Source organism: Nelumbo nucifera, chromosome 2, assembly GCF_055504915.1.
Source record: "Nelumbo nucifera cultivar China Antique chromosome 2, China Antique-T2T, whole genome shotgun sequence".
Lineage (NCBI taxonomy): Eukaryota > Viridiplantae > Streptophyta > Magnoliopsida > Proteales > Nelumbonaceae > Nelumbo > Nelumbo nucifera.
Window position 1 is genome coordinate 16,453,199 of NC_142650.1, and position 23,674 is coordinate 16,476,872.

At 40.1% G+C, this 23,674-nt stretch overlaps 1 protein-coding gene, 1 long non-coding RNA gene and 1 pseudogene across 3 annotated transcripts; 2 read left to right on the forward strand and 1 right to left on the reverse strand.

The window, feature by feature from the left end:
- Positions 1–6,285: 6,285 nt before the first annotated feature.
- On the forward strand, positions 6,286–7,100 carry LOC104597033 (uncharacterized). 2 transcript variants are annotated; one of them, XR_735134.3, is made up of 2 exons: positions 6,286–6,411; positions 6,522–7,100. It is a non-coding gene; the product is annotated as an uncharacterized LOC104597033 (long non-coding RNA). The 2 variants fall into 2 exon arrangements; XR_002022634.2 differs by having other exon boundaries at positions 6,295–6,396.
- Positions 7,101–15,799: 8,699 nt separating this feature from the next.
- LOC104597032 (large ribosomal subunit protein eL33y-like) lies at positions 15,800–18,575 on the forward strand. The gene is made up of 5 exons (XM_010258420.2): positions 15,800–15,908; positions 16,022–16,057; positions 16,178–16,406; positions 16,512–16,554; positions 18,411–18,575. Exons 1-4 carry the CDS (start codon positions 15,877–15,879, stop codon positions 16,551–16,553), a joined length of 339 nt encoding a protein of 112 aa, XP_010256722.1. The 5' UTR covers positions 15,800–15,876; the 3' UTR covers position 16,554; positions 18,411–18,575.
- A 2,335-nt stretch (positions 18,576–20,910) lies between these two features.
- Positions 20,911–23,600, reverse strand: LOC109114693 (FHA domain-containing protein FHA2-like; annotated as a pseudogene).
- Between the last annotated feature and the right edge of the window lie 74 nt (positions 23,601–23,674).

Consider the following 23,674-nt stretch of genomic DNA (forward strand, 5'->3'; position numbering starts at 1 on the left):
AGGCCCTTCGCCGTCTCCCTATCAAGCGTAACACCGACATCGGGGGCAACCATCCCCCACCCGGTTTGGAACGGCCACCCCATTGCACTTTGCACCCCGAAGTAGTCCCGTTTCCACGTCGGGACCTTGTTGGGACTGTAAAAGCTTAAACCCCGGGCGAGGAGACAGGTAGTATGCTCGCCTACACCCGGGAAGGGGACCCGTTTGCTTCTTAAGCATTCGAATGGAAGAAAAGATCTTCAGGTCTAAAGGCAATATCTGTTCACAAAAGAGGGAGATAGTCCCCACCAGGTTACAAATAGAATTCGGGTGAAGCTGGCTGACGGTAACGCCGAAGTGGTTCATAACCTCGACGATGAGGGGGTGGAAAGATAGGCGCAACCCAGCGATGAGCTGCTCCCGGAATATCACGATCTCATCGGGACCGTGTTCCCAAGGGAAGTCGCCCGAGGGTATAAAGTAAGTGTACTCCCTAGGCAAATTGAACTGGGTGATAAGGGAGTAAAGCCCCTCAGGCGTCATGGTCGAGGGCCCAAACTTGTCTAACATCCGACCTTGACGGGAGTAGGACGCCAAACTACCCGAGGCGACTCGGCCCACGGGTTTGAACTCTTCCTCGAGCTCTACCTCGGGTTCACTAAGGTTGTCGGGGGATGCAGCTTGGTTCGTAGGACTTGCATCTGACCCCCTCGAAGAACTGTCTGAGCTATCCGAACTAGACATCGGGAGGAAAAGGATACCAGGAAGAAAGTACTCACCCGGAAAAAGCAAACGGACTACAGAAACTTGGACGCGAGCTAAAACTTGGACGCGAGCTCAAGAAGCAAAACGCAGGAGAATGGCAATGAAAAGCGACTGGGATCCCCCACTATTTATACCCACAGTAACCGAAAACCAACGGTTCTGATCGAGGCAAATCCAACGGCCCACGATCGCGCTGACCGCACGTCTCCTAAGACCGAGACGTGACTGGCCGCACATCTTTTGAAACTGAAGGAGCGTCGACACACGTCTCCCTGCATTAAAGGTGGTAGTGGCACGTTTTTCAAATTTGAAATAACACCTGCTGTCACGTCTCCCAGTGGCGCATTTTTTAAATTTTGAAATAAATGCGCGCTGTCACGTCTTTCAGCATTTATAGACGGATTGGCACGTTTCCTGACTTTTTGGCACTCAAGAAACCCGGAAAACTCCTGACGAACGCGCACTTCGCGCTATCAGTCAAAACTAGTTCGAAGTATGGGTCAAATCCACCCGCCACCTCGCGAACTCCCCGCGCCAGGGCAAGCCCCTTAGCGCGAGGAGTGGGGGGCAATTGATGAAGGAAGATTTTGCCCGACCTCGTAACCACTCAACACGTGGCAGAGGCAACAGCTCGGCACGACAGTACGCCCAGGGCGCGAGCTCCGAAAGGAGGAACCAGCGGTCTGAGCTCCCCGAAAGGTGCCCGAACTCTCCTTTGACCCCGAGCCTTACGAGGAGTGAAAAGGGCAACAACCCGAACTGGCCCGCCCTATGGCAGTTCGGGCCACACCTCTATTCGAACTCAAGACTTCACCTCGCACACCACTCCAGCACTTCGTCTCCAGGACGCCGAACTGAGCAACCGTACCGTACCTAACACCAAAGGAGTTCGTATCCTGAGGTGGCGCACCTGACTGACTTTGGATCTGACGCTTGACAGCCGCACTTCACCGGCCACCTCCAGTTATAGAGACGGCTCCGACAAGGAGAGTAGTGGTGGTTCTGCCCCTGTAGAGGTGATGACACCTGAACTGGCAGAAGTGCAGAGGTAATGATACCCGACCTAACAGGAGCTTGGGAGTGAGTGCGCGAAGTGATTATAAAAGCCCCCCTTCCCTCCAAGAAGAGAGGTATGTGATAACTTTGCGCCATCTGGTTTTTTATCTTGCCTTTGAGGAAATACTAACTTGAGCTTCAGAGCACTATCATCGGGTTATTCCCCGGAGATTACTCTTTTTCTCCTCCGTTTCAGGCACCTTTTGCTCCAGCCAGAGGCAGGATCATTGACAGCTAGGACCGGCTGGATTGCGCACCATCAATTACTTTTGTTGTTATTATTTTGTACAAAGTTTCTCAAATATCCGCGACGGATGAGCTCCTCTATCTCGTCGCGGAGGTTTTTACAACTTTCGGTACTGTGACCGTGATCTCTGTGAAAACTGCAATACAGATTCTTATTTCTCTCATTGGATTCCCCCTTAGACAGGGTGGCCATTTCACGTACGGGGCGCCCTTGATCGGCATCAGGATTTCGGCCCGCTTCGCGTTCATTGGGGTGTAATCAGTTCGATCCGCCACAGGAGCTCGGAGTGACTGACCCGGCTTTGCCCCCCGAACTGCATCTTTTTTCTTTCGACTGTCCCCTTGGCTGGAGCGCTCTCCTTCTCTTTTCCTCTTCTCGAGCGCGCCCTTGCCCTTCTGGTTGATCTCTTCCTCCGTGGCTATAAATCTGTCCGCGAGCTTAAGAAACTCGGTTATGGTCGCCGGTTGGTTGACGACCATGTGCCATTTGAACTCTTTATGCGTCACGTCTTTCTTGGCTGCTGCAAGGCGCACGGCGGAGTCCAGGCGCGGTATCTGCATGCATGCATCGTTGAACCGCTTGATATAGCCCCGGATGGACTCTCCCTCTCTCTGCACTATGTTGAGGAGGCTTTGTTCAGTTCGCGGGCACCGCTTGCTGGTGACGAAGTGGGATGCAAAGGCTTGCGCGAACTGCGCCCAGCTTCTTATCGATCCAGGTGTCTAGTTCCGGTACCATGTACGAGCTACTCCTCTGAAAGTGGTGGAGAAGGCCACGGACATGCACGACTCACTGGCTCTTGCCAGGTGCATCTGCGACTTGAAGGCATCTATGTGATCATTTGGGTCAAACAACCCGTCATACTTATCATGAGGGGGGAGTTTGAAGTCTTTAGGCATTGGGACTGCTAGGAGTTCGGAAGACAGGGGGGATGGAACAGAGAGGAGAGGAGCTTTGACTTCGGCCAAGCTTACCTCTTCTTTGCCCCCGAGCTCGGGAAAATCGCGGGTGACAGATCGGCGAGCTTGGCGGCGGCATCTCTGCTTCTTGGTGAGCTTGGCATTTGTGCTGCTCACCTCTGTGTTGTCCGAAATGGTTTGTGCAGGAAGTAGCTCGGGCCGCTGGTGATGACTGTGGACAGAGGGATCCTGCTTGGAGTCTGCAGCCAGGATCTCGAACTGGTTCTCAAGGAGCGGGGTTTCAAATTTTGACTGCCGAGGTGGTGTAGACCTAGCGAGTTGGGGTCCTCCCGACCTGACCGCCCGCGGTGAGACTGGTGTAGCCGGTCTCTCTTGTCTACTGCGGGAGGAGGCCTGGCTTTTAGGAGGGTTTTGGGGGGCTTCTCCTTGGCAAGAGGGGCGTTCGTCTTAGCGGCGAGACCTAGCTCGCTATGAGGTTGGGTGCCGAGGTGGGAGTTGCGGCTACTGAAGCTGAGGTTGAGGTAGCTAGGGGAACTGCTGCTGGTAGTGGTACTGGGAGACGTGGTGCAACACTTGCTACTGATAGAGCTGGTGTTGCCGGAGCTGCTGCAGTTGGGCTTGCATGGCCCGCATGCATTGCATCAGGTCATCGAGTTGGCTCTGGCCGGTTGCCAGAGGAACGACGGTCGGTTCAGCAAAGGTCGTTTCTTCAGAGGAAGGAAGGGGAACACCCACAAGCACCGTTGCTCGCCGCGTGTTCAGGCTGGGGACTTCGTCCACCGAGAGAGGATTGGTGAACTGCCCTGGGGTTGTTCCCTGGAGTTATCCATCTCCATGCTTTGTCCAACGTTGCTTGAGGAACCCATGAGTGTTGAGTTTTTTCAAGTAAGAAAGAACTATGAAGGTTTAGAGAAAGGCCTTTTGAAGCATTTCCCACAGACAGCACCAAATGATGGTGCGCAATCCGGTCACTCCTAGCTGGAACTCGCATGGCTTCCCAAGAGGTACCTGAAATGAGGAAGAAGAAGAATCCCCAGGGGGGGTTTGCCCGGCGGGAACGCTCCGACGATTAAGTCAGTATTCTGTGCAAGAAGCAAAGAGAGGATAAAGGCTAAGAGTGAGATAGCGCAAGAGATTTCAAGATACCCGTTTTCTGAGAATAGGCTCCTTATAACAGAGTTCTGTTGCACCAGGCCTCCTGGCCTCTGACAGGGCAGGTATAACCGCCACTGTCAGCCTGCCACAGTCGTTACAGACAGGGCTGAGGTGGCACGCGCGGGATCGTCACTGCAGGGTACGTACCTATCAGGTACAAGACACCTTCTAGAGGTGGCAGGCACGACACTATCTGACAAGGGACATGGCGGTTGTCCCAGATCTGTCGGGTACGGTGGTCGAGCAGGAAGCCTTCCTGTGGTATGCTGAGCTACCCTTCCACGAATTACCTTCCGTCGGGCTGTCTCTTGAGTGACGAGTTGCTTGTAGCAAGTTATGCCGAGCTGGCTAACCCGAGGTGTCTATGCCTCGGGGTGTCCAGAGATGGATCAGTGCGTTCCTGTCTGGGAATGGCCCGAGGTCCATTGGGAGGAGCTCGGGCCTCAAGAGAGGTCAGGGTACCCTGAACTCGGGGCGCCCCGAAGTGCCTTAACCCTGGGGAGGAGGTGCAGGTAAGGCGGTTCCGGCGAGTAGTTTATCCGCCCAGTTGCCGAGCTGAACTCGGTGGGGCCTTCCCTCCGAGTTGTGGTTGCATCGGTTGCGTTGTCACGCTGAGTCACTGTTTGGGCAAGGTCACGCTTACGTGTACTCGTGCTGCGTGGTCGGGCCAAATCACCCTCCATTAGATAGATAGATAGATAGAGAGAGAGAATAGTAGTAATATAAATCAAGGTTTTTAACACTGAATTAGATAACAGACTGATCAGAGGTTTGGTTCCCGAGTCAAACGGTCCAACTGTTCGAACCGAACGAACGACCCGTTGTGACAAAAAAAAGTAAAAAATAAAAATAAATAAAAATTGCCAAAAATGTTATACGGTTCAAATGGTTAGCGGTTTGCTGACAAAATCAATAGTTTTTGTTGAAATAACGGTTTTGGGGTAAAACGGAACCAGTCACCTGATCGGTTCCCAGTTTTTCCGATCCGGTCCGATTTTGAAAACCATGATATAAATCAAATAATATAAATATTTTGAGGTTAACAAAACTTAGTAAATATGTTTCAATTCCACTTAAAAATCCAACTTAATAAACGCTAATAAAAATAAGAAATTTAAATATAAAAATATTAATTGATAGCTATAAAATACCAACAATTAATTAAAAATCCAACATATTCTGAAAAACCTAAACATAATTAATATACTAAAAATAATAATGGTATTTACTAAAAATAATTAAAAACAATAATTAATAGTGTTTTATTATTAAAACTAACAAAATTATTAAAAAAAATACATAAGCCATAAATTATTGAAAATTAGCTATATTTTTTATTAGCTATGGTATTTATTCAATTACTTAATTTATTTTTACTGAAAGTAGATGCGAATTAATTTTGTAGTGACTAATATGCACAACTAAATGATAATAATACTGAATATTATTGAGCCTGACCAATACTGAGGATAGGGCAGGGAAATTCAAAGATTCCCCATTTTTGATGAGGAGCGGGGTGCCTTTCTCCTGAAATCACTCGACATTGAGGAGTGGTTGCCTTGCCTTGAACCCACCTGACACTAGGGACACGACGGGGGATGGGTTAGAGTGTCTTGACTATGGGGTAGGAGCAGAGATGGGGTGCCTTGCCCTAAACCCACCCTGTTGTCATTCCTATATATTTGTTAATTATGAGTGAATTTAATAAAAATGTAAGATTTTATAATTATTTTTATTTATTTAAAGTTAATCAAAATCTCATTTAAAAATAATAATAAATATTAAAATTACTATAAATTATTAATAAAATTAAATTTATTAAAAAATATTTGTTCATATTAAATTAAAAGTAGTTATTTTCTATAAATCAACATTAAAAGAAAATAACAATTATTAAAATTTTAGATATTAACAATAACTTTGAATATTTTTAGTTAATTAACAACAAATTTTGATTATTAATTTAATATTAATTAATAATAAATAAAATTATTAAATCTTTCATATTTTATCGTGCATCTCACAGCTCCCCGCTAGTAATAATAAAAACTAGTCCTGCCATGTCAGCAATAGCTCTCCTTGCAGAAAAATCCCTTCCTAATTTTCTGTTTTTTTTTTTTCTTATTTTTTTAATTTACGTAATTTGCAAAAGAACCAATGAAACGCAGAGACGTTTAGACTTCCAAAACGTCTCCCGCCCTATCTTTCCTTTTGTTTTTCACCAAGTCTCGAGGGAAAAGACCTGGAACGAGATCCCTCTCTCTCTCCTCCTCCGTGTGTCTCTCTTCGGTCTATCTCCCTATCCTCTTCTTTCTCTCTCTGTGTTTCGTTTATATGGATTTCTTCTCTTCAAGGTTCTCTTAGGGTTTGAGTACTTATTTGGATTGTGCTTCATTCAGGGATTGTCTAAATTGTCCAAACGACATGCAGAGCTATTGGTTTTTTGAAAAGTATCTTTGGCCATCTGGTGGGTACATGAATGTTTTCGTTTTCTTGTTTGCCTTTATTTTGTTTAATTTCATTCTGTTTTCTCTTACAAGGAAAGAGGATTTACTGATGACAGAGATGCTAAGGATTGCACGAAAATGGAGGATTATTCAGTTTTGTATGTATTTGCCTTGGAGATGTCGATTATTATTATTTTTTTCTTTTTTGGATGCTTTTGCATCTTTTTTTCTCTAACGAGGTTGTCTCTATTGTCATGGTTGTGGTTTTTCTTGGATTTGATGGGATTGGCTTGCATGTATAGTACTTGGTTTATGTGTGTTAGGGTTAGTCATATTAATTACCTTTTTTGTTTTTCTCAAGGGTTTAATTAGCAGGTTTTCAATGACGAGGTTATTCCCTGCTGTTGTCTTGGTTGTGACTTCTGGTGTTCAATAGGGTTTGGAGACTTTGGTTGTTCCTATTCGGCTTAGAGATGTTGATTTTACCCTTTTTTCTGGTATTTTATTACTGATCTTTTGTTTGATTGTTCATGGTCTCTTTTTTTTTTGTTTGCAAGATGAGTTTTGTTCATGGTTCAACTATTGATCAAGCAGACATGGATGTTTTTTGATGCTATCAATTTGATGTTTGTGTTGGGGTTTAGCAGTGGCTTTGTTGGTTTCAGTGGTGCTTTTTATTGCACGGTTGTGGATATCCAACCCAGAGGGGGGGATATGGGTTTGGAATCGCTATCTAAATTTTTGGAATTGAGAATTTAGGAAAATTCAGGATTTTTCAAGAAAAATATTTTGTTTTCTTGGTGATTCGTTGCCCAATAGAGATGAAATTCTTAGGGTTCGAAGACTAAGGTATGGTGTGAGAAGGTGTTAGGCACCCCACACACGCCCGGTTGAACAGGCCTCTACTTCACCAATGTTTCAAGGAAACTTTCATAATTTTTGGGCTTTGAAATAAAATACACTAAACAAGCAATTGAGGAATGACAATTCTATCTACCCATTTTATTAACTAAGAAAAGGAGTATGTACTATCAAAATGACAATAACACTAAAGAGAGAATGATCGCATGCTATTTATCATGAATACATCAAAAAAAAAAATTAAAGAAATTGCATGATGAATATCCTATAGATCAAAACTCTGGAACAGAATTCCATAAAAAACATGAATGATTAATCTAACAATGGAAATGTAAAATATTGACCTACCACGATGACACAACTTCTTATTAATAATTTCTAGTAGAATGCATTCTATTAAAATGGAGATGTAAAACTAAATCAAATAGGCAAATAAGTGAATGACATGAACTAAAAAAACGGCTACGGAAACCAACTAAAATAATGACTCCTATTATATACTAATGGAAAATTGGTGAAGATAAAGCAAACCGGAAGATAAAAAAAAAAAGAAGACTACGAGAGCATAAAGTTAAATGGTTGTAAGACTAGACACTAAAAACAAAAGAAAATGACTAGTTGAAATTAATTGACAAAAGCTACTATGTGACGAATGCAATTAACAAAAGCTACTATGTGACTCTAAAACAAAAGTTGTGACGAATTTAATTGACTAGAGAATGCCAAATGCAATTAACAAAAGCTACTATGTGGCATGATCAAATCCAACGATTCTAACTATTCTACCAATTGTAAGGTTGAAATTAAAAAATCTAAATGCAAGAAGCGATGCCAATTAAGCAAGTGAGATGATGCTAATAAGAGTAGAAAAAAAAATGACGGCGACAACAAAGAAATTCTATCAATTAGGCGGAATGTCAATCCTAACTATTTGGTCAGAAACTAAGAAACATGAAAATAGCAAGCCTACAATATGAAAAGGAATAAAAAAAGGGAACGTCTAACCTTATGGGTCATGAAGCAGGAGTCACCTCTTGTCAGTCTTTCTATCATCAATATGACCTTCATAGTTGCCCTTTATATGCATCTTCACGAGGCCTTTGAAATCCTTGTAAAATTCCTTGGGTTCGAGATGAATTCCCGGTTATTTGGGAGGTCAAAGACATCGGTTATGTAGCCCAAGATGTGTGGAAACACTGCTAGATCGAGTATCATTTCCGTTGCATAATTGTTACTTCTAGGATGCTTTCAACTTCTTCTCTTGGATGTATGCATGACTTGGGAAGCTCTTAGAGGGACGTGAGAGATGGTGGAGAAAGAGTGTAGGACATGGGTTAGGGAAGCTTAGGACTGCTTGGGACGTGAAGGGGGGTATTCTCTGTATTAGTGAGTATAGAATAATTGCTCTAGGCTTTTTTGTGTGTCAAGGATGTGAGGAAGGGGTGGTATTTATAGATTTTTTGAAAGGGGAATGGAGGGCTGAGATGGGAGATCAATGACTGATGTTTAAATGGTTTTTGGAAGGAGATTGATTGAGAAAATAAGCTGTCAAGACAGCTTTGTGAGAGATTCTCTCAATCAATCAAGACAAAGAGAGAGATTTCACCAATTTAACTAAATTGGACATTCCAAGTTTAGGTGATTGGCTTGATTGATTGGAAGTTATAGCTGGTCAAATCTTAGATTTTTAAGATGTTTTTAGTGGCTGAGGGGAAGTTTTGGTCGTGGAATGCCCTAAGTTCAAAGTTATTATGAAAAAGATTCTAAACGGAGGGCTCGTATCGAGTCTAGCTTCGGGTCTCAAGATGGAGGGGCTAACGGTATCGGAATTGGACGATCTTGGTACCGTTGGATTCGGACTTCCGAGACCTATCCATCTACAGGGTTGGATTTCATATTTTTTGGGGTTTAGGATTTAGGATCAGAGATGATCCCGACCGGACGATCGAAATCAGTTTTGACTTCGGGTCTTGAGATGAAGGGGTAAGCAGTGTCGGATTTGGGTGACCTTGGTGTTGTTGGATTTGGATTTTTGGGCTGTACGTACCTATGATTTCAAATTTTGGATTTGATGTGAAATGAGGATTATGATCAAAATGACTCCGATCGAACAATCAGAATCGGTTCCGGTTTCGGGTCTTAAGATTATGGGGTAAACGGTGTTGGACTCGGGTGATCTTTGTGTCATTAGATTCGGATTTTTGGGCTCTACGTACCTATGGTCTCAGATTTTGGATTTGACGTGAAATGAGGATTATGATCAAAATGACTTTGATCGAACAATTGGAATAAATTCTAGTTTCGGGTCTTAGGATGATGGGCTAAACGGTGTCGGACTCGGGTGATCTTGGTGTCATTGGATTCAAATTTTTGGGCTCTAGGTACCTATGGTCTTAGATTTTGGATTTGATGTGAAATGAGGATTAGGATTAAAATGACTCCAATTGGACGATCAGAATTGGTTCTGGCTTTGGGTCTTAGGATGATGGGGTAAATGGTGTCGGACTCGGGTGATCTTGGTGTCGTTGGATTTGGATTTTTGGGCTCTACGTACCTATGGTCTCAGATTTTGGATTTGATGTGAATGAGGATTATGATTAAAATGACTCCGATTGGACGATCAGAATCGGTTTCAGCTTCGGGTCTCAGGATGCAGGGGTAAACGGTATCGGACTTTGGCGATCTTGGTGTCGTTGGGTTTGGTTTTTCGGGCTCTACGTACCTATGGTTTTGGATACTTGAGGCCCTAACTTTTGTAAAATTCCAAAAATACCCCCAGGTCAACCGTTGGGTTAGCTAAATCATGCTTAAAGGTCAAAGTGCTGCAAAAATACTGAAAAGCGCAAAAATGGAATATCTACAACAATGAAAATTATGTTTTATGGGTGGTGGTTATGTAAGTTATCCAAATGCTGATTGGATTAGCTATTTTGCGGTGTGAGAGTGGAGGTTCTATGGTGGATTATGTGATTTGTTGTTGTTGTTTGTGAGTGGTTTGATGGATTGTTGACCAAAATGACTATTTTTTGTGTGGGAGTGGAAGTTCTTTGGTTGATTTGATGATTTTCTACAAATATTTGGGAGTGGAAAGCGATTACCAGAGTCTGGTCTGTTCAGAGCTTGGTGGTTGGTGTTTGGTTTGAATCCTGTGGTGGTTGTGGGGGCTACCGATGTTTGGTTTGGTTAGATTTTAAAACCAATGTTTGTTTCGTTGTATTTAAAGTGTCACCATTTTTGTGATGTTGTGTTTATTAGATTTATGAATTTTTATTTTCTTTTTTATTACGATAGGAGTTTAGTCTGTTGTTATTTTTTTATTATCTTCTTTTTTGTGTTGTTGTCATGCTTACCAAGTTAGTTTTGTATATTTTGGTTTCTATTGTTCTTATTTCTTTTTGCCAATGTTTCTTTTTGTGGTTCAGGTATGTGGCTTTGCTATTTGATCTTTATTTGGTTAGGATATTCTTTTTGTTGCACTGGTTAGGATATTAAGACATTTCTTTGTTTCCCTATCTTTATGTTTGGTAAATAAGTACAATAATCATCAATTGTAGTTTACACTAGATTTGTTACTTCCATGGACTTCAGTAAATCAATAAAATTGCTCCCATAGGTAAAGAAGCACTTCCCATGCTCATATAATACAAAATCTGTGCCTTAACTTAGAAAGGTGTTTTTTTTTTTTAAATCAAATATGTTGCTTCCTTTGCAAATTTGACAAAGGACCCAACCTATATAGGACACCCAATATTGAATTCCTGTCTCCAATTTTTTAAATCAATGGTTAATTCTTTGCTATATATGCAATATAAGTTTCATCAATGGCAGACACACAACAAGTTGGTTGGGTTTTTGGAAGTTTTAAAGGAATATATAACACCTCTTTATGTTGTTAGTGTTCAGTAAATTGGTTAGTATTTTGTTGGTTTCTAATTTTTCTTAGTTGTGTAATTGGATTCATATTAGTGTCTTTGAAGCTCCCTACCTGGCCCAATATGAGTGTTTTTTTTTTTTTTTTCTTTTTTGCATTTATTCTATTTTCTTTGAAATGTGGCGTGCTATTATTGGGGATGTTTTTGAAAATGTCTTATTTTGGGTATTTCTATCTTTACTTATTTGTCCATAATAAATTAGAAAAAATGAAAAACAAAAATGAAACACGAGGTAGCTAGACTTACCCGTAATAGTTCCAAATGGACAAGACAAAATAGAGCACATTTTGGTTTAAAAATTTCTATGATAAACCAATAACCAGGTGAACACTTGCAGAGTTAGAATCTCAAATTGACGATAACTTCTATAATAAACCAATAACCAGCTCCCTTAAGCTTATGAGAAGCAGGAGTCTTATATTTATATCATTTTCCTTATCACATTTATTTGTAGATATTTAATGGTAATTTACAGTTTTAGTCATTTTTCTTTCATGGCATAGATTTGCGGTGAGCAATATGTAGAATGTTTGGATGCTTCATTATTATTGCCATTCAAATGCTTTATGGTTTGTATGTATTGCAATTAGCTTTCAGTAGAAGATAACCATAGACCTATCAGAGCTTAGGTACTTGGAAGATGAGGAGAAGATAATTAAAGGTGCAACCATGGGTTAAGTTGTAGGTACCATTTGGGAAACCATGCACTTGGTATTATTTTCCAGGTGTTGAGAGAACCATTGCATTACCTAGATTGAAGATCATGAAGATGACGGATAGCTATGGGCTGACCTTTGCTTCAACTGGAGGAGTTTATATAGATTTGGAGCAATTGGTACAGAATTACGGGATGAAGAGACTTTGATAAGGAGCAGAGATGGTGGTTTTGATGTTGGAGTTTCTACTTTGCGTCAAATATAATCATTTATTCCCTCCACAATTGGTGTGTAGTCTCCAATTTGTAATGTACAATAAAACAGTATAATCCAAATTAAGTTGCTCTAATACTAACCTTACATTTTCTCTTAATCCCTTGCGACATGATATTGGATATTGGGCTTTTCCGTGCATTGCACGGGGCCCCGCTATTAAAATATAATTGCAAAGCAGGATTTATATAGCCAGCCAATCCCATAGGATAGGGTTTTGACGATGATAATGACTTTTGAGTTTTGAATAACCATTTAACCATTTAGGTTTTGACAAAATGGGTGTCCATTGTGGAGGATTTTCCTTAGGTTTCGGCTTTGTAAAGTGGGCCTCATCCAAGGCTGGCCCAAACCTTAACCCAATAAGATAGGATCAATGTGGTTTCTACCTCTAAACCTAAACGCCCTTGATATGTGTCTTTAGGAAAGAAAAAAAAAAAAAACAGGCATTTAGCTTTGTATGGTGGGCCAATCCAAATTATAAGCAATTTCGAAAGCCTAAATTTATGAATCCAGATTTGCTCCTCACAGTTCACAGAGTATCTGACACCAACCTTATAGCATGTTGCAACCATGTATTGAGAACATTTCTCTATGAATAATAGCTTACGAGATGTTTCAGATGTACGTTTTCAAGTGCTTGTGACTTGTGAGGTTGGTGTGAGGAGAGCTTTGTGAGGATCAAATATGAACTCTAAAGCTATGTTTGATTTGAAGGAAAAGGTAGGAAAAGGAAGGGAAAGATAGAGAAACCAATACAAGGATTGTAAGGGTTTCCTTACCTTTTCCTACATTTCTTTCAAACCAAATATAGCCTAAATTTATTGTTTTTAGTGACAAAAAAACAACTTTCTAAGTTAGGCTTGCAACTTGGGCTGACCCAACTCCACTCATCTTGAGTTCTTGCATTGATTGGGCCTATGCAAGAAAACTTGAGCCTAACCTACATGTTGTTTGGTTTTGTAGCTGTTTATTCGAAAAATGGTGTTAGATCATCACCATGTAGGCATTGGAAAAAACACCATTGTTTGGTAACACTATTTATTAAATAAACATTTTCTTGATTTGTGTGAGAACCAAAGAAAAAATTACCATTTTTAATATTTCTCCAATGAGTCTGACTTTAGTAGGGACACCGTTCGTGCAGCGTAATAACACACCATGTGTTCTTAAAATGTACACGTCTTTGATACGTGCGAGGTGAATTAAACTCCTCATTCCTTCTATAGTTTCATTCCATCCTGCTCCTCTCTCGCCCCTGATTCCATCAACCATTAAATCTCTCGCCCACTGAACTGCCAGAATCTGACGGACAGGGACCAAAGCAGCCATTATTTGGACCACATAGTCTAAGGCTACCAGCGGAGCAATCATTATAACCTTCCAGCGCAAGAGATTGCGGTATGCATCCCGTTAACCTGTTGTGTGACACATTGAAAAGGCTAAGCCTAAGAAAAGATAGACTCCTGGGAATTGATCTCGTTAGCTGGTTGTTCAATAGGTTTAATGAGTTAAGGGAGGGCAATACCCCCGGTGTCGATGGAATTTGACACGTGAGTGAGTTGTCGACGAAATTTATGACGTTCAGAGAAATGCATGAACCTAACAAATTGGGTATGCTGCCAGGAAACATGTTATCCTGCTGCTGAATAATGTTGAGCTTCTTTAATTTTTCGATACTAAGCGCAATGTCACCTGAGAACTTGTTGGAGCTCAAGTCAATAGAAACTAGAGCCATCGCTTATGAGATTTCCGACGACAATTCACCTGAAAATCTATTATTTGTGATGTATAACTGCCAGAGTGTTTTGGCATTCGCGATGTCAAACATAATGGCTCCTTCAAGGTGATTCATAGCGAAATCGATGATGTTGAGGTTAGGCAAACCCCAGATCCCAGCAAGGGCGCTACCATAAAGGGAATTATTGCTTATGCGGAAACGAGTTAGAGTCAAACAATTCGCGTAAGTGGTTGGAATTTCTCCAGTAAACTTGTTCTACAGCATGAAAGGCTTTCAATTTGCCATTATTGCACATTTCAAGTGGAATCGGACCCATCAAATAATTCTCAGAGACATCGATGATATCGAAGTCCATCCAATAACCAAGCCTCTGAGGGAGAGTACCACTTAGGTTGTTCCGGTAAAGCATCAAATTCACGAAAGATTATTCTCAAAGAGTTGTAGAGTGATGAATTGCATCAAGGACCTGAATTCCGAGAGATCTCCTTAGATTGTTAGTTGAAGCGTCGAAGTTACGGAGACTGGTGAGCTTTCTGAACCCAACTCGAATGTTTCCGGTCAATCCATTGACATATAACTAAAGCTGCGTGAGATTTCTAAGATTCACTATATCGGCGAGAATATATTCGATATGGGCGAGAGAGTGGTGAGAAGAGTGCGTTTAATTCACCTCACACGTATCAAACATGCACACATTTTAAGTTTAATTCACCTCACACGTATCGAACACGCACACATTTTAAGAACAAGTGGTGCGTTATTATGCTGCACGAATGGTGCCCTGATTGAAAGTCGAACTCTTTCCCAATACCCAACCATTTATTTATCGTTGAGCTTATATAGTACCTAATGGCTTGTACCTAATTAAACAACACTGAATACAGATTTATCACCCATTTTTTCATTTTTCAATATATAAAAGTACAAAGAATTTATTAAAATAAATGGCCACGGTACTGACCATTGCCCTAATGTTGCATTGCGACCTGAGTTATAGCAAAAAAAAGAATAGATATACACATGAATTTATTTATATAATTTTTTTAATTATATATATGGCATACTAATATACATATTTATATATGAAAATCATACATACTTTAATCTATTGTACTTCTAAATTGGACCATAAAACCCAACAACAGATGGCAATGCAACTTATAACCAATCAACTTCATCATAAACGTGATAATTAATTAGGTGAATTTGTATCAAAATTCATGGAAGGTTTTAATTGGTCAACGCCTTTCCAATAAGCCTAATTTGAAACTAGCCCTAATTGTTTTAGGTTAAGCACGGATAAGGCTAGGTTGATAAGCCTGAACTTGACCTTTGATTGGTCCACTCCCGAGCTTGTGATTTGCAGTTTAGGATTGGCTTGGGTTTACCTTAAACCCAACCCAACGCACCCACGTTACAACACTATTTCTAATTAAAATCAGAATAAGAGGGAGAAAAATATAATTGATATTCACCTTTTTTGTTAATTAGTTTAATGGTTGAACAATTCAAGTAACAAAAATTAGGCTTTGTATTAGGTTTAGAAGGTAGTATAGATCACTTTTAACAGTCTCATATGCTATCCTAAGTCCTAACTCCTAAATTCAGATAAAAAAATAAAATCAGGTATATTATTCTCAAATAAAATTTGAAAAACGAAAGACAACGTAACATCCGTTCATCAAGATGAAAAGTGTTTGCGTGTATCGGAGTTTCCATAGGTCTGCTGCATGGAATAACTTCCTCTTCTATTTATAAATGTTATCTTCGCTAGAGAATTAGGTTTTCGCTTTCCCTTCGCAGGTTCTTCGTTCCGCCGCTTGTGTGAAGAACTCTCAACGAAAATGGTGAAGGGACGCCAAGGGGAGCGAGTCAGGTCTTAAATCCACCCCTTTCTTCCTCTCGATTCAGCTATCTAACTCTGCCTGTGATCCTCTCGTCCTTGTTAAATGATTTTTCTGATTTATGCTATTTACTTTTCTGTTTCAGACTCTATGTGAGAGGAACTGTCCTTGGATACAAGAGGTATTGAAACTAGTCTCACTTGGCAAATTCCTTGTTTGCATCATTTTCTTACAGTTTGTTTTCAGTTTTAGTTAGAACCAGCTTATTGAATGATAATCAATTTTTGGTTTCGTGTTCAAGGTCAAAATCCAATCAGTACCCAAACACGTCACTGATTCAGATTGAGGGCGTGAACACCAAGGAGGAGGTCGGATGGTACTGCGGCAAGCGGTTGGCCTACATTTACAAGGGCAAGGTCAAGAAGAACGGAACTCACTACCGTTGCATTTGGGGAAAGGTTACCAGGCCGCATGGTAACAGCGGAATTGTCCGAGCCAAGTTCAAGTCCAACTTGCCCCCTAGATCTATGGTATTTTTTTTTCTTTTTTCTTATTTATTTCAAGCTGGCTTCAACCATTTCTTATTTCTTTTATGGTTATTGCAAATCGATATTAATATTCTGTGGTCTTTGCAGGGTTCGAAGGTCCGGGTATTCATGTATCCGAGCAACATTTGAGGTACCATTGCTATCTCTATGTACTGATTTCTTTGATTGGTGATTTGTTGATTTAGTTTTTTTTTTTTCTCTTGTTATTTGCCTATCTGCTTGACTAGTGCGGTGTGGCCAATGGATTAGCTGGGAAGTGTTTGTTATAGATTTGTGGTTTCTTGGAAAATGGATAGACAAAAAATTTTTCCTGACAACATTTTATTCAGTTAAACTTATTTCTATGAAAGCATGTAGCCCATTTGATTGGTTATTTAGAAAGCTATTGTTCATACTCTAGAAGTCGTATGAAGGATGAGACTTGTTCTTTCATTACGCCAGAAGACAAACTTACTGAAAGTTCGATGAAAGGTTTGGAAAGGAAAGATGTTGGTGAGTAATTTTAACTTTAACATTGACGAGAAAGGGTTAGATTCGACAGTTTTCAGTGGAAAGATATTTAGAAGTGAAGAAATTACATTAGAAGATAAGATGGGAAACGGGGGCAAAATTTCAACTTCCAGACTAAGCCATGGTTGAATTTCCATTAGACAGGCATATAACTGTCATTCGTAGCTGAAACAAAGGGACGTTGAAGAGAACATACAAATGGGCGAAATTTTCAAGTTAGTCTCATTTTGGAAAGAGCACACATACAAATATTTGGAGTGCAAGACTTTGTTTTTCATGTTATTTTGTATGTAGTTGTACTGTAAATATTTGTATTTGTACTCCTTCCAAACTGAGCCTAAGTACAAATACAAATATGTAGAGTGCAAAACCTTGTATTTTGTATCTATTTCCACTGTACATATTTGAATTTGTTTTCTTTTCAAACCGAGCCCTAGGAAAGAATCAGATATGAGATAAGTGGTTAAAGAGGAAGTGCAGATGGAATAAAGCCTTTGATCTTCTATAGACGATGGTACTTTGTTTTACTAATAAAAATCTAGAAAGAGGTAGAAGAAAACGCCTCTTCTGAAGAAGGAACATTGAGGGCTACTTGTTGAAGCCCTACTATAATGAAGATGCTACTACCCATTACTATTACATCCACTTTACACCTTTTTTGCCTTCATTAATACCAGATTACATGGAAACTACACTATAACTAAAACATTACACTATTACCGTGAGGCACAAGGTGATCTAAGGAAAATGTCCTATGGTACCCAGATATGGCAAGAACATAACAGGTCAATGTCTTGGATACAGAATAAACACTAAAATTTGAAGCAAACCACATGCTTTTCTCTGCACTACAGGCGTCTGGATATAGCCCCTTGAAGCTAGAAGAAAAGGCCCACACATCTCACCTAGACAAGTATGGATTTTCCAAAATGTTAAATCTTGAATCTATTGATTTAGAATGAGAAGTGGCTGTTAGATGCTTTTTATATTTGATATTATACTATTAATAAATATCATTAATTTCTTTACTATTGCCTAAGCAAATAGTGCTTTATTGAGAGGGACCATCCTTAAATAAATAACTTGATTTGATAAATGGTTTTTTATTAAGCTGAATTGGTAATCTAGAAAAGTTGAGAGGCCCACACACCTCACCTATGATTACCAATTTGCAGTTAAACTGGTAATCTAGAAAAAGTTGAGGACCATCCTTGAATAAATAGTTCTTTATTAGGCTGAATGACATTGTTTCCTAATAACTTGATTTGATAATTCTAACACTATAATCCTTTTTAACCTTCATTTGTTCTGGGAGATATCCCATTTCTCAGATAGAAATTTCATTTGGAGTTCAAGATGTGAATGTGGGTGTTGCTTATAGAGATGGTGTTATAAACTTGTAATGAACTGCGAATTCCATTATTGACCACGGATTATTTCCCACATTTTCTGATCGTCACTTTTTATTTGGTGCAGTGTTGCAGCACATGAATATGTCGATTAAGGATGCAGTGGATTAGTTTTTAGTTCTCATCTATGACCTATCTACTGGTTAAAAAGAATTTTGTATGAAGGAGCTCTATCCAGTTGTTTTGGAACTTATTTTTGGTAGTTTTGAATGGAGAATGATTGATTTCTAAATGATTCATGTGGCTAGTAGTTTTCTGGTCGATTCACGATTGATGGTACAAATTTCAGTACACAACTCGACGGCTTTTTGTTGAATTTATTTCGGAGTTGTTAAATATTACGCGGTTAATACGGGTTTTAAACCAGGCTTCGTTCTGTACATGAGGGTTGGGCTTGTGCTTCGACGTGGACATTTTCTATTAACAAAGAGACAAAGCATAAACCGGTGGCTTCCTGATTCTCTCCCACAGGGGGTGTATCGGGGTTTTGACCGGTTTTGGGGGTGGAGGAGACCTAAACCGGCCCCCTGAACTGATTTTGAAAAAAAAAAAGCTTCAGGTGTATCGTTTGAGACAATCTTTTCCAAACCCGATTCCGCATTGCCCATAATCAGGTCTAATTATGTTGGAGAAGGGTTTTGTATGGAAAAGGTTGATATCAGAATTAGTAGGGGTATTTTCGAAATAAAAAAACATTGACTCGTGCTACTTCACATTTTCTATGGAAGGTTGAGGTGTTTTTAGTAATACACAAAGTAGAGGGTAGTTTTTGTTAGAAATGACCCTTGAATTACGAACGAAACTATATATGATTTTGTTTGAGATTCATTACTTATCTATAATATATAATTTAAGTTGTTTGATTTAGAAAATTAAATCAGGTTTAATTTGTAATGATGTGGTATTCATTGAAAATTTTCAGTCTTTTATTTGAATTAGAAAGATTAATATGAGCACCATATCTTTTGAAGTGTGTTTATTTTCATACTTAGTCATGTGTCTAAAGTTGGTATTCTTTAATTGCTAAATTAATTTCCGTTTGAAATAATTTTAATATTTTAAATTAGGAATCAAGGTTGCCAACTAAAAAAGAGAAGGTCATACTATTTGAATTTAACGCAAGACCATGGATATAGTATAGCCATGTCTGGGCAATGTAGTCCATATAAACTCCACCACTCCTAAGACCTTGGATAAATAAGACCAGCTATGGATAATGGCCTGCTTTTATTGTCAAAGTTTAATAGTTAATCCAAAGTTTCAGGTGAAACAAATATAAGAAAGCCTTTGATTTTAGGAATGATTATTAAAATTTTGCCCCCAAATAGTTAATCCAATTCGTATTTCTACCAAAAAAGGCAGGTACATAACTTCAAAGGGGTTTACTACTCTTACAAGAAGGCAATCCATAACCATCTTTGAATGGCCTTAAATTCACATTTTTTTACCTGCTAGCCACTACGGATCTCCATAAACTTTTCCCTCATCCACTACCCCCATGTATTGTGACATATTCCCAATGCAATGCATAAGATTTTCTATATATTTGGTTCGGTGTTTATAGATGGGCCGTTTGTTTGTACTTTTTTATTTTAAATGTTTTTTGTTTTTGTTATTTGGTTGGACATCATTTTAAATATTTTTTCATTTCCTACTTCAGATTAATACCCATTAAAGTGTATCACATCAGCATTTATCTTTAAAAAATACTTGGGCATTGGGGAAGTAAGAATTTGACATTTCCCCAAATGCCCCATGCACAAAAACCAAATGCCCCAAATACCCATTAAAGTGTGTCACCCAGGTCGAATGGGTCAATGGTTGAACCGACCAAGTCAAATGATTGTTGACCAAGTCAATGGTTTTTTTACCACCTGATGAGTTTTGACTGAACTGGACCTAGAATCCTGATCGGGTAACGGTTTGAACAGTTCAACCAGTCGGGTCAACAATGGGTTGAAAACACTGGTTTTGAATATATAGTCTAGACAATGCTATATTCTTACAGATTTTTATTGATGGATGTAAACACCTCGGGTCGGGTTGGGATAAGGTTTACCTCAAGTCGACCCAACCCGGCCTGAGTTGCACTTGCCCGCTGGCTGACTAGAGCTAGTCAATCGGTTTCATATGTATTTGTCTGATCTTACTACTATTGGATCAAAACCCGACCCATTAACAGCCCTAGTTGCTGAGTTAACCTTGGCTGTTGGGGGCAATCAATAGACTATGCTATTGAGAGCGTGTTTAGGCTGGACACGTTCAGCCATTCATGCCCATGTCTTTTTAATTGTTTATGATAAAAAAGGAAATAGGGGCAATTATTATTTTACCCCACTCTATGCTAACGTGGAATTTCCAAAAATGTTCTTAGGGTCAAACAGCTAAGGTTTTTTTACTAGTGGGTAAAATACAAAAAGTTCTCTTAAAGTTTTTAACAATGATAAAAACCTCCCCTGTAGTTTTACTTTAGGAAAAGCCTCCCCTAGATTTAGAAAAAACATGATAAAAACCTCCCTTCTGTCAATAACCAAGAGTAAAAATATTAAACCGGTGAATCAATTTTCTCCAAATACCTATTTTACCCTTTTGGAAATGGTTTGCATATGTTTTTACTGAAATACCTATGCCGACATGTAATCCTCTTCTCCTCCCATGTCGACCTCTTCACCCTCTTTTCCTATCCCAATTTATCCAGTACGAGGAGGCACGGAGGATGCAATATCTCATCCAAATTCCATCCATTCAAGGAGGAACCTCTTTATCATCTTTTCCTTGCCATTTTTTCATAATATTTCTTTGTCGGTTTCTTCCTCTTCTGTCAATCTTCCATCCTTGATTGCTGAGTCAATCCATCAAACTTTAACAATTTGCTGTTCGAGATCTGAGATGTGGGTTACATACAACTTTGTAATGAACTGTGTGGCTTTCTCGTCTATATCTGGTTCACCCACCCAATGCCCTCTGTCTTCATCACTATGATGTAGCCGTCCCTTGTTTCTTGCTTCAACACCTACATCGTCCCTATTGTGCGGCTTCTAACACTTGAAGATGCTCAAGATGGAGAACAGGGAATTAGGTATGATGATTTCTTACTCTCATTATCACATGTGGTTTTGCTACCCATCATAATTAATTACACTTTTTTTTTTTGAAGATGAGAGTTTTCCTTTAAGCAACCCATAAATTAAGAATACCAGTTATTGAAAAATCAAAGAAAAGGGGTTCAGGGTCACTCGTGCCATGCCTCAAGAAGAATCACATTGGAAATACTCGACCGTGCAAGTTAACTCATCAAAGCAAGGACACCAAGGAGACAAACTCAAATGTTACACGCCCCTTGGACGGTGTGTTGATGACAAAATGTTTTGGATATTCCTCAACAATGAAGCAGTCCAAACCATGGCCTTCCCTTGGATTCATTGAGAGGCTAGTCCTTTGATGCCAGATATTTCCATATTGCTCTACTAGCTCAAAATGAAGCTTTGCCATACAAAGATCAAAGAGCACAGTAGCTCTTGACTTGATTTCTGACTTTTTTCTCTAGTTGTCTAGATGACCCTATCTTTCCTCTCGATCCATCATATCCAAACATCTCATGCTCTTCTCTCCGTAATTTCTTGCTAGCACTTGCAGTAACAATGTTGTTCTTGTCTTCCTCGTCATCGTCCAAATAATCACTCGACGCCCAACCCCACCCCTTCTTGGAAGAGTGATGCGGCGGTGGAGGTAGCGCAACCCATGCAGAGGGCAGATGTGTAGCGGACGACGGAAGGGGTGGAGGAGCGTGAGGGATGTGACAGGCAGAGAACCTCCAAGGATGTTGCAAACATTAAGGAGGAGGTAGAATTTCTTGTCGCCAATTTGGAGAAGAAGGTCTTGGGAGTCAAGCTTGACGGGAGGGTTCATGTTGCTGCCGAGGCTGGCGAGGTCGACGTCGACAGTTGATTTCTTGTTGTTCCGACCAAGGATTATGGAATAGATTTGCATGTAGTATTCGAAGTCTTCGCGTTGGAGCTTGGTGAGGCTGGCCTCAACATCAGTCTCAAAAAATAGAGAAGGAAGAAGGTCGAAAGAAGGAGGGACACCGCCACATGAGGAACTTGCATTGCACGTGCTTTTGTCTATTGGTGCTATTGCCTATAGTCTACATACTTCAAATCTTTAATTTGTGGGAATGACGTTTTCATGTCATGCGAGAATGATAACTGGGCTCGAGAATCTTTGTAAGGGTAGGATGGTCATTTTGAAAAAATTAATGCATCTCGGGCTCAGTTGGAAGGGAGGTATGTATTATGTGTAGAATTTTCTAAAAATTCAGGGTAAGTTTTTATTAAAGTAAAACTTGAGGAAAAGTTTATATGATTGTCAGAAATCATAAAGGGAGGTTTTTATATTTTACCCTAGGTTCCTAGTTGCTAGTCACACGTCGCCATTTGTGCAGAAAATTTTCTGCACCAGATTAATACCTATCGGCCACGTCAGCCTATTATTCTTTTTTTTTTTTTTTTTTTTCCCCCCAAAAAACTCAGAAAGCAACTTCATTTACTACTACGTATCCATATTCCGGTTACTCTCAATACATAATATCCTATTATATTTACATGCATTGTAGGCCAGGTTATGAGCAACCACATTCCTGTGATGCAGAAAATTTTCTAAACCCGATTGCCCATCGGCCAACGGGCAAAGTGCAATTCAGGTTGGCGTGGCGGTGGTAGCCAAGCCACCTGACTATGTTAATTGTGTCGTAAAATGCCATTAATATGATTATACGATTAAGCTGTTCTCTATCATTGTTAAGATTTTGCCTAAATATTCATGAATTTGCCATGGATGAATTGTGATCTTTTGATTCTTTTCCTCACGTACAATTACAATTGAAAATTTGTTGATGCATGGAGTAATATGAAATTCAGTTTTTTTTTTAGATGAACCTGAACTATAGCGCTTTCATTTTTTTCACCTTCAATCATCCTACTTCTTTGTTCTTTTCGAAGAAAAAGCCATTAGACTGCTCCTCACTTGGCGCTCCTTACACCGTCCTCACGGTCACAGCCACATCATAACATAATTACGGGAGATGTTTCCTTTTCGTTTCCGATATGCGACCGGTATATACTGTGACTCCGTGAGGTCGGTGTGAGGAGCGACCAGTGAGAACATATCCGGACTCCTTCAAACCTCGTACCCCTTTCAGGAAAAAAAAAGTTCATTAGGTACCGGATACCGCCAAATCGGGTAGCCCATTCTCCATAGCCCCCAAATGTGGCGGGAAAGAATAGTTAAGTTTCCCGCCAAATAGCAGATTTAGGTTTCGATACTCGCAGA

Coding starts and splice junctions, on each gene's coding strand:
- LOC104597032 (XM_010258420.2), top strand. CDS start 15,877: ATGGTGAAGGGACGCCAAGGGGAGCGAGTCAG. Junction 15,909..16,021: donor CGCCAAGGGGAGCGAGTCAG/GTCTTAAATCCA, acceptor TTTCTGTTTCAG/ACTCTATGTGAGAGGAACTG. Junction 16,058..16,177: donor ACTGTCCTTGGATACAAGAG/GTATTGAAACTA, acceptor TTCGTGTTCAAG/GTCAAAATCCAATCAGTACC.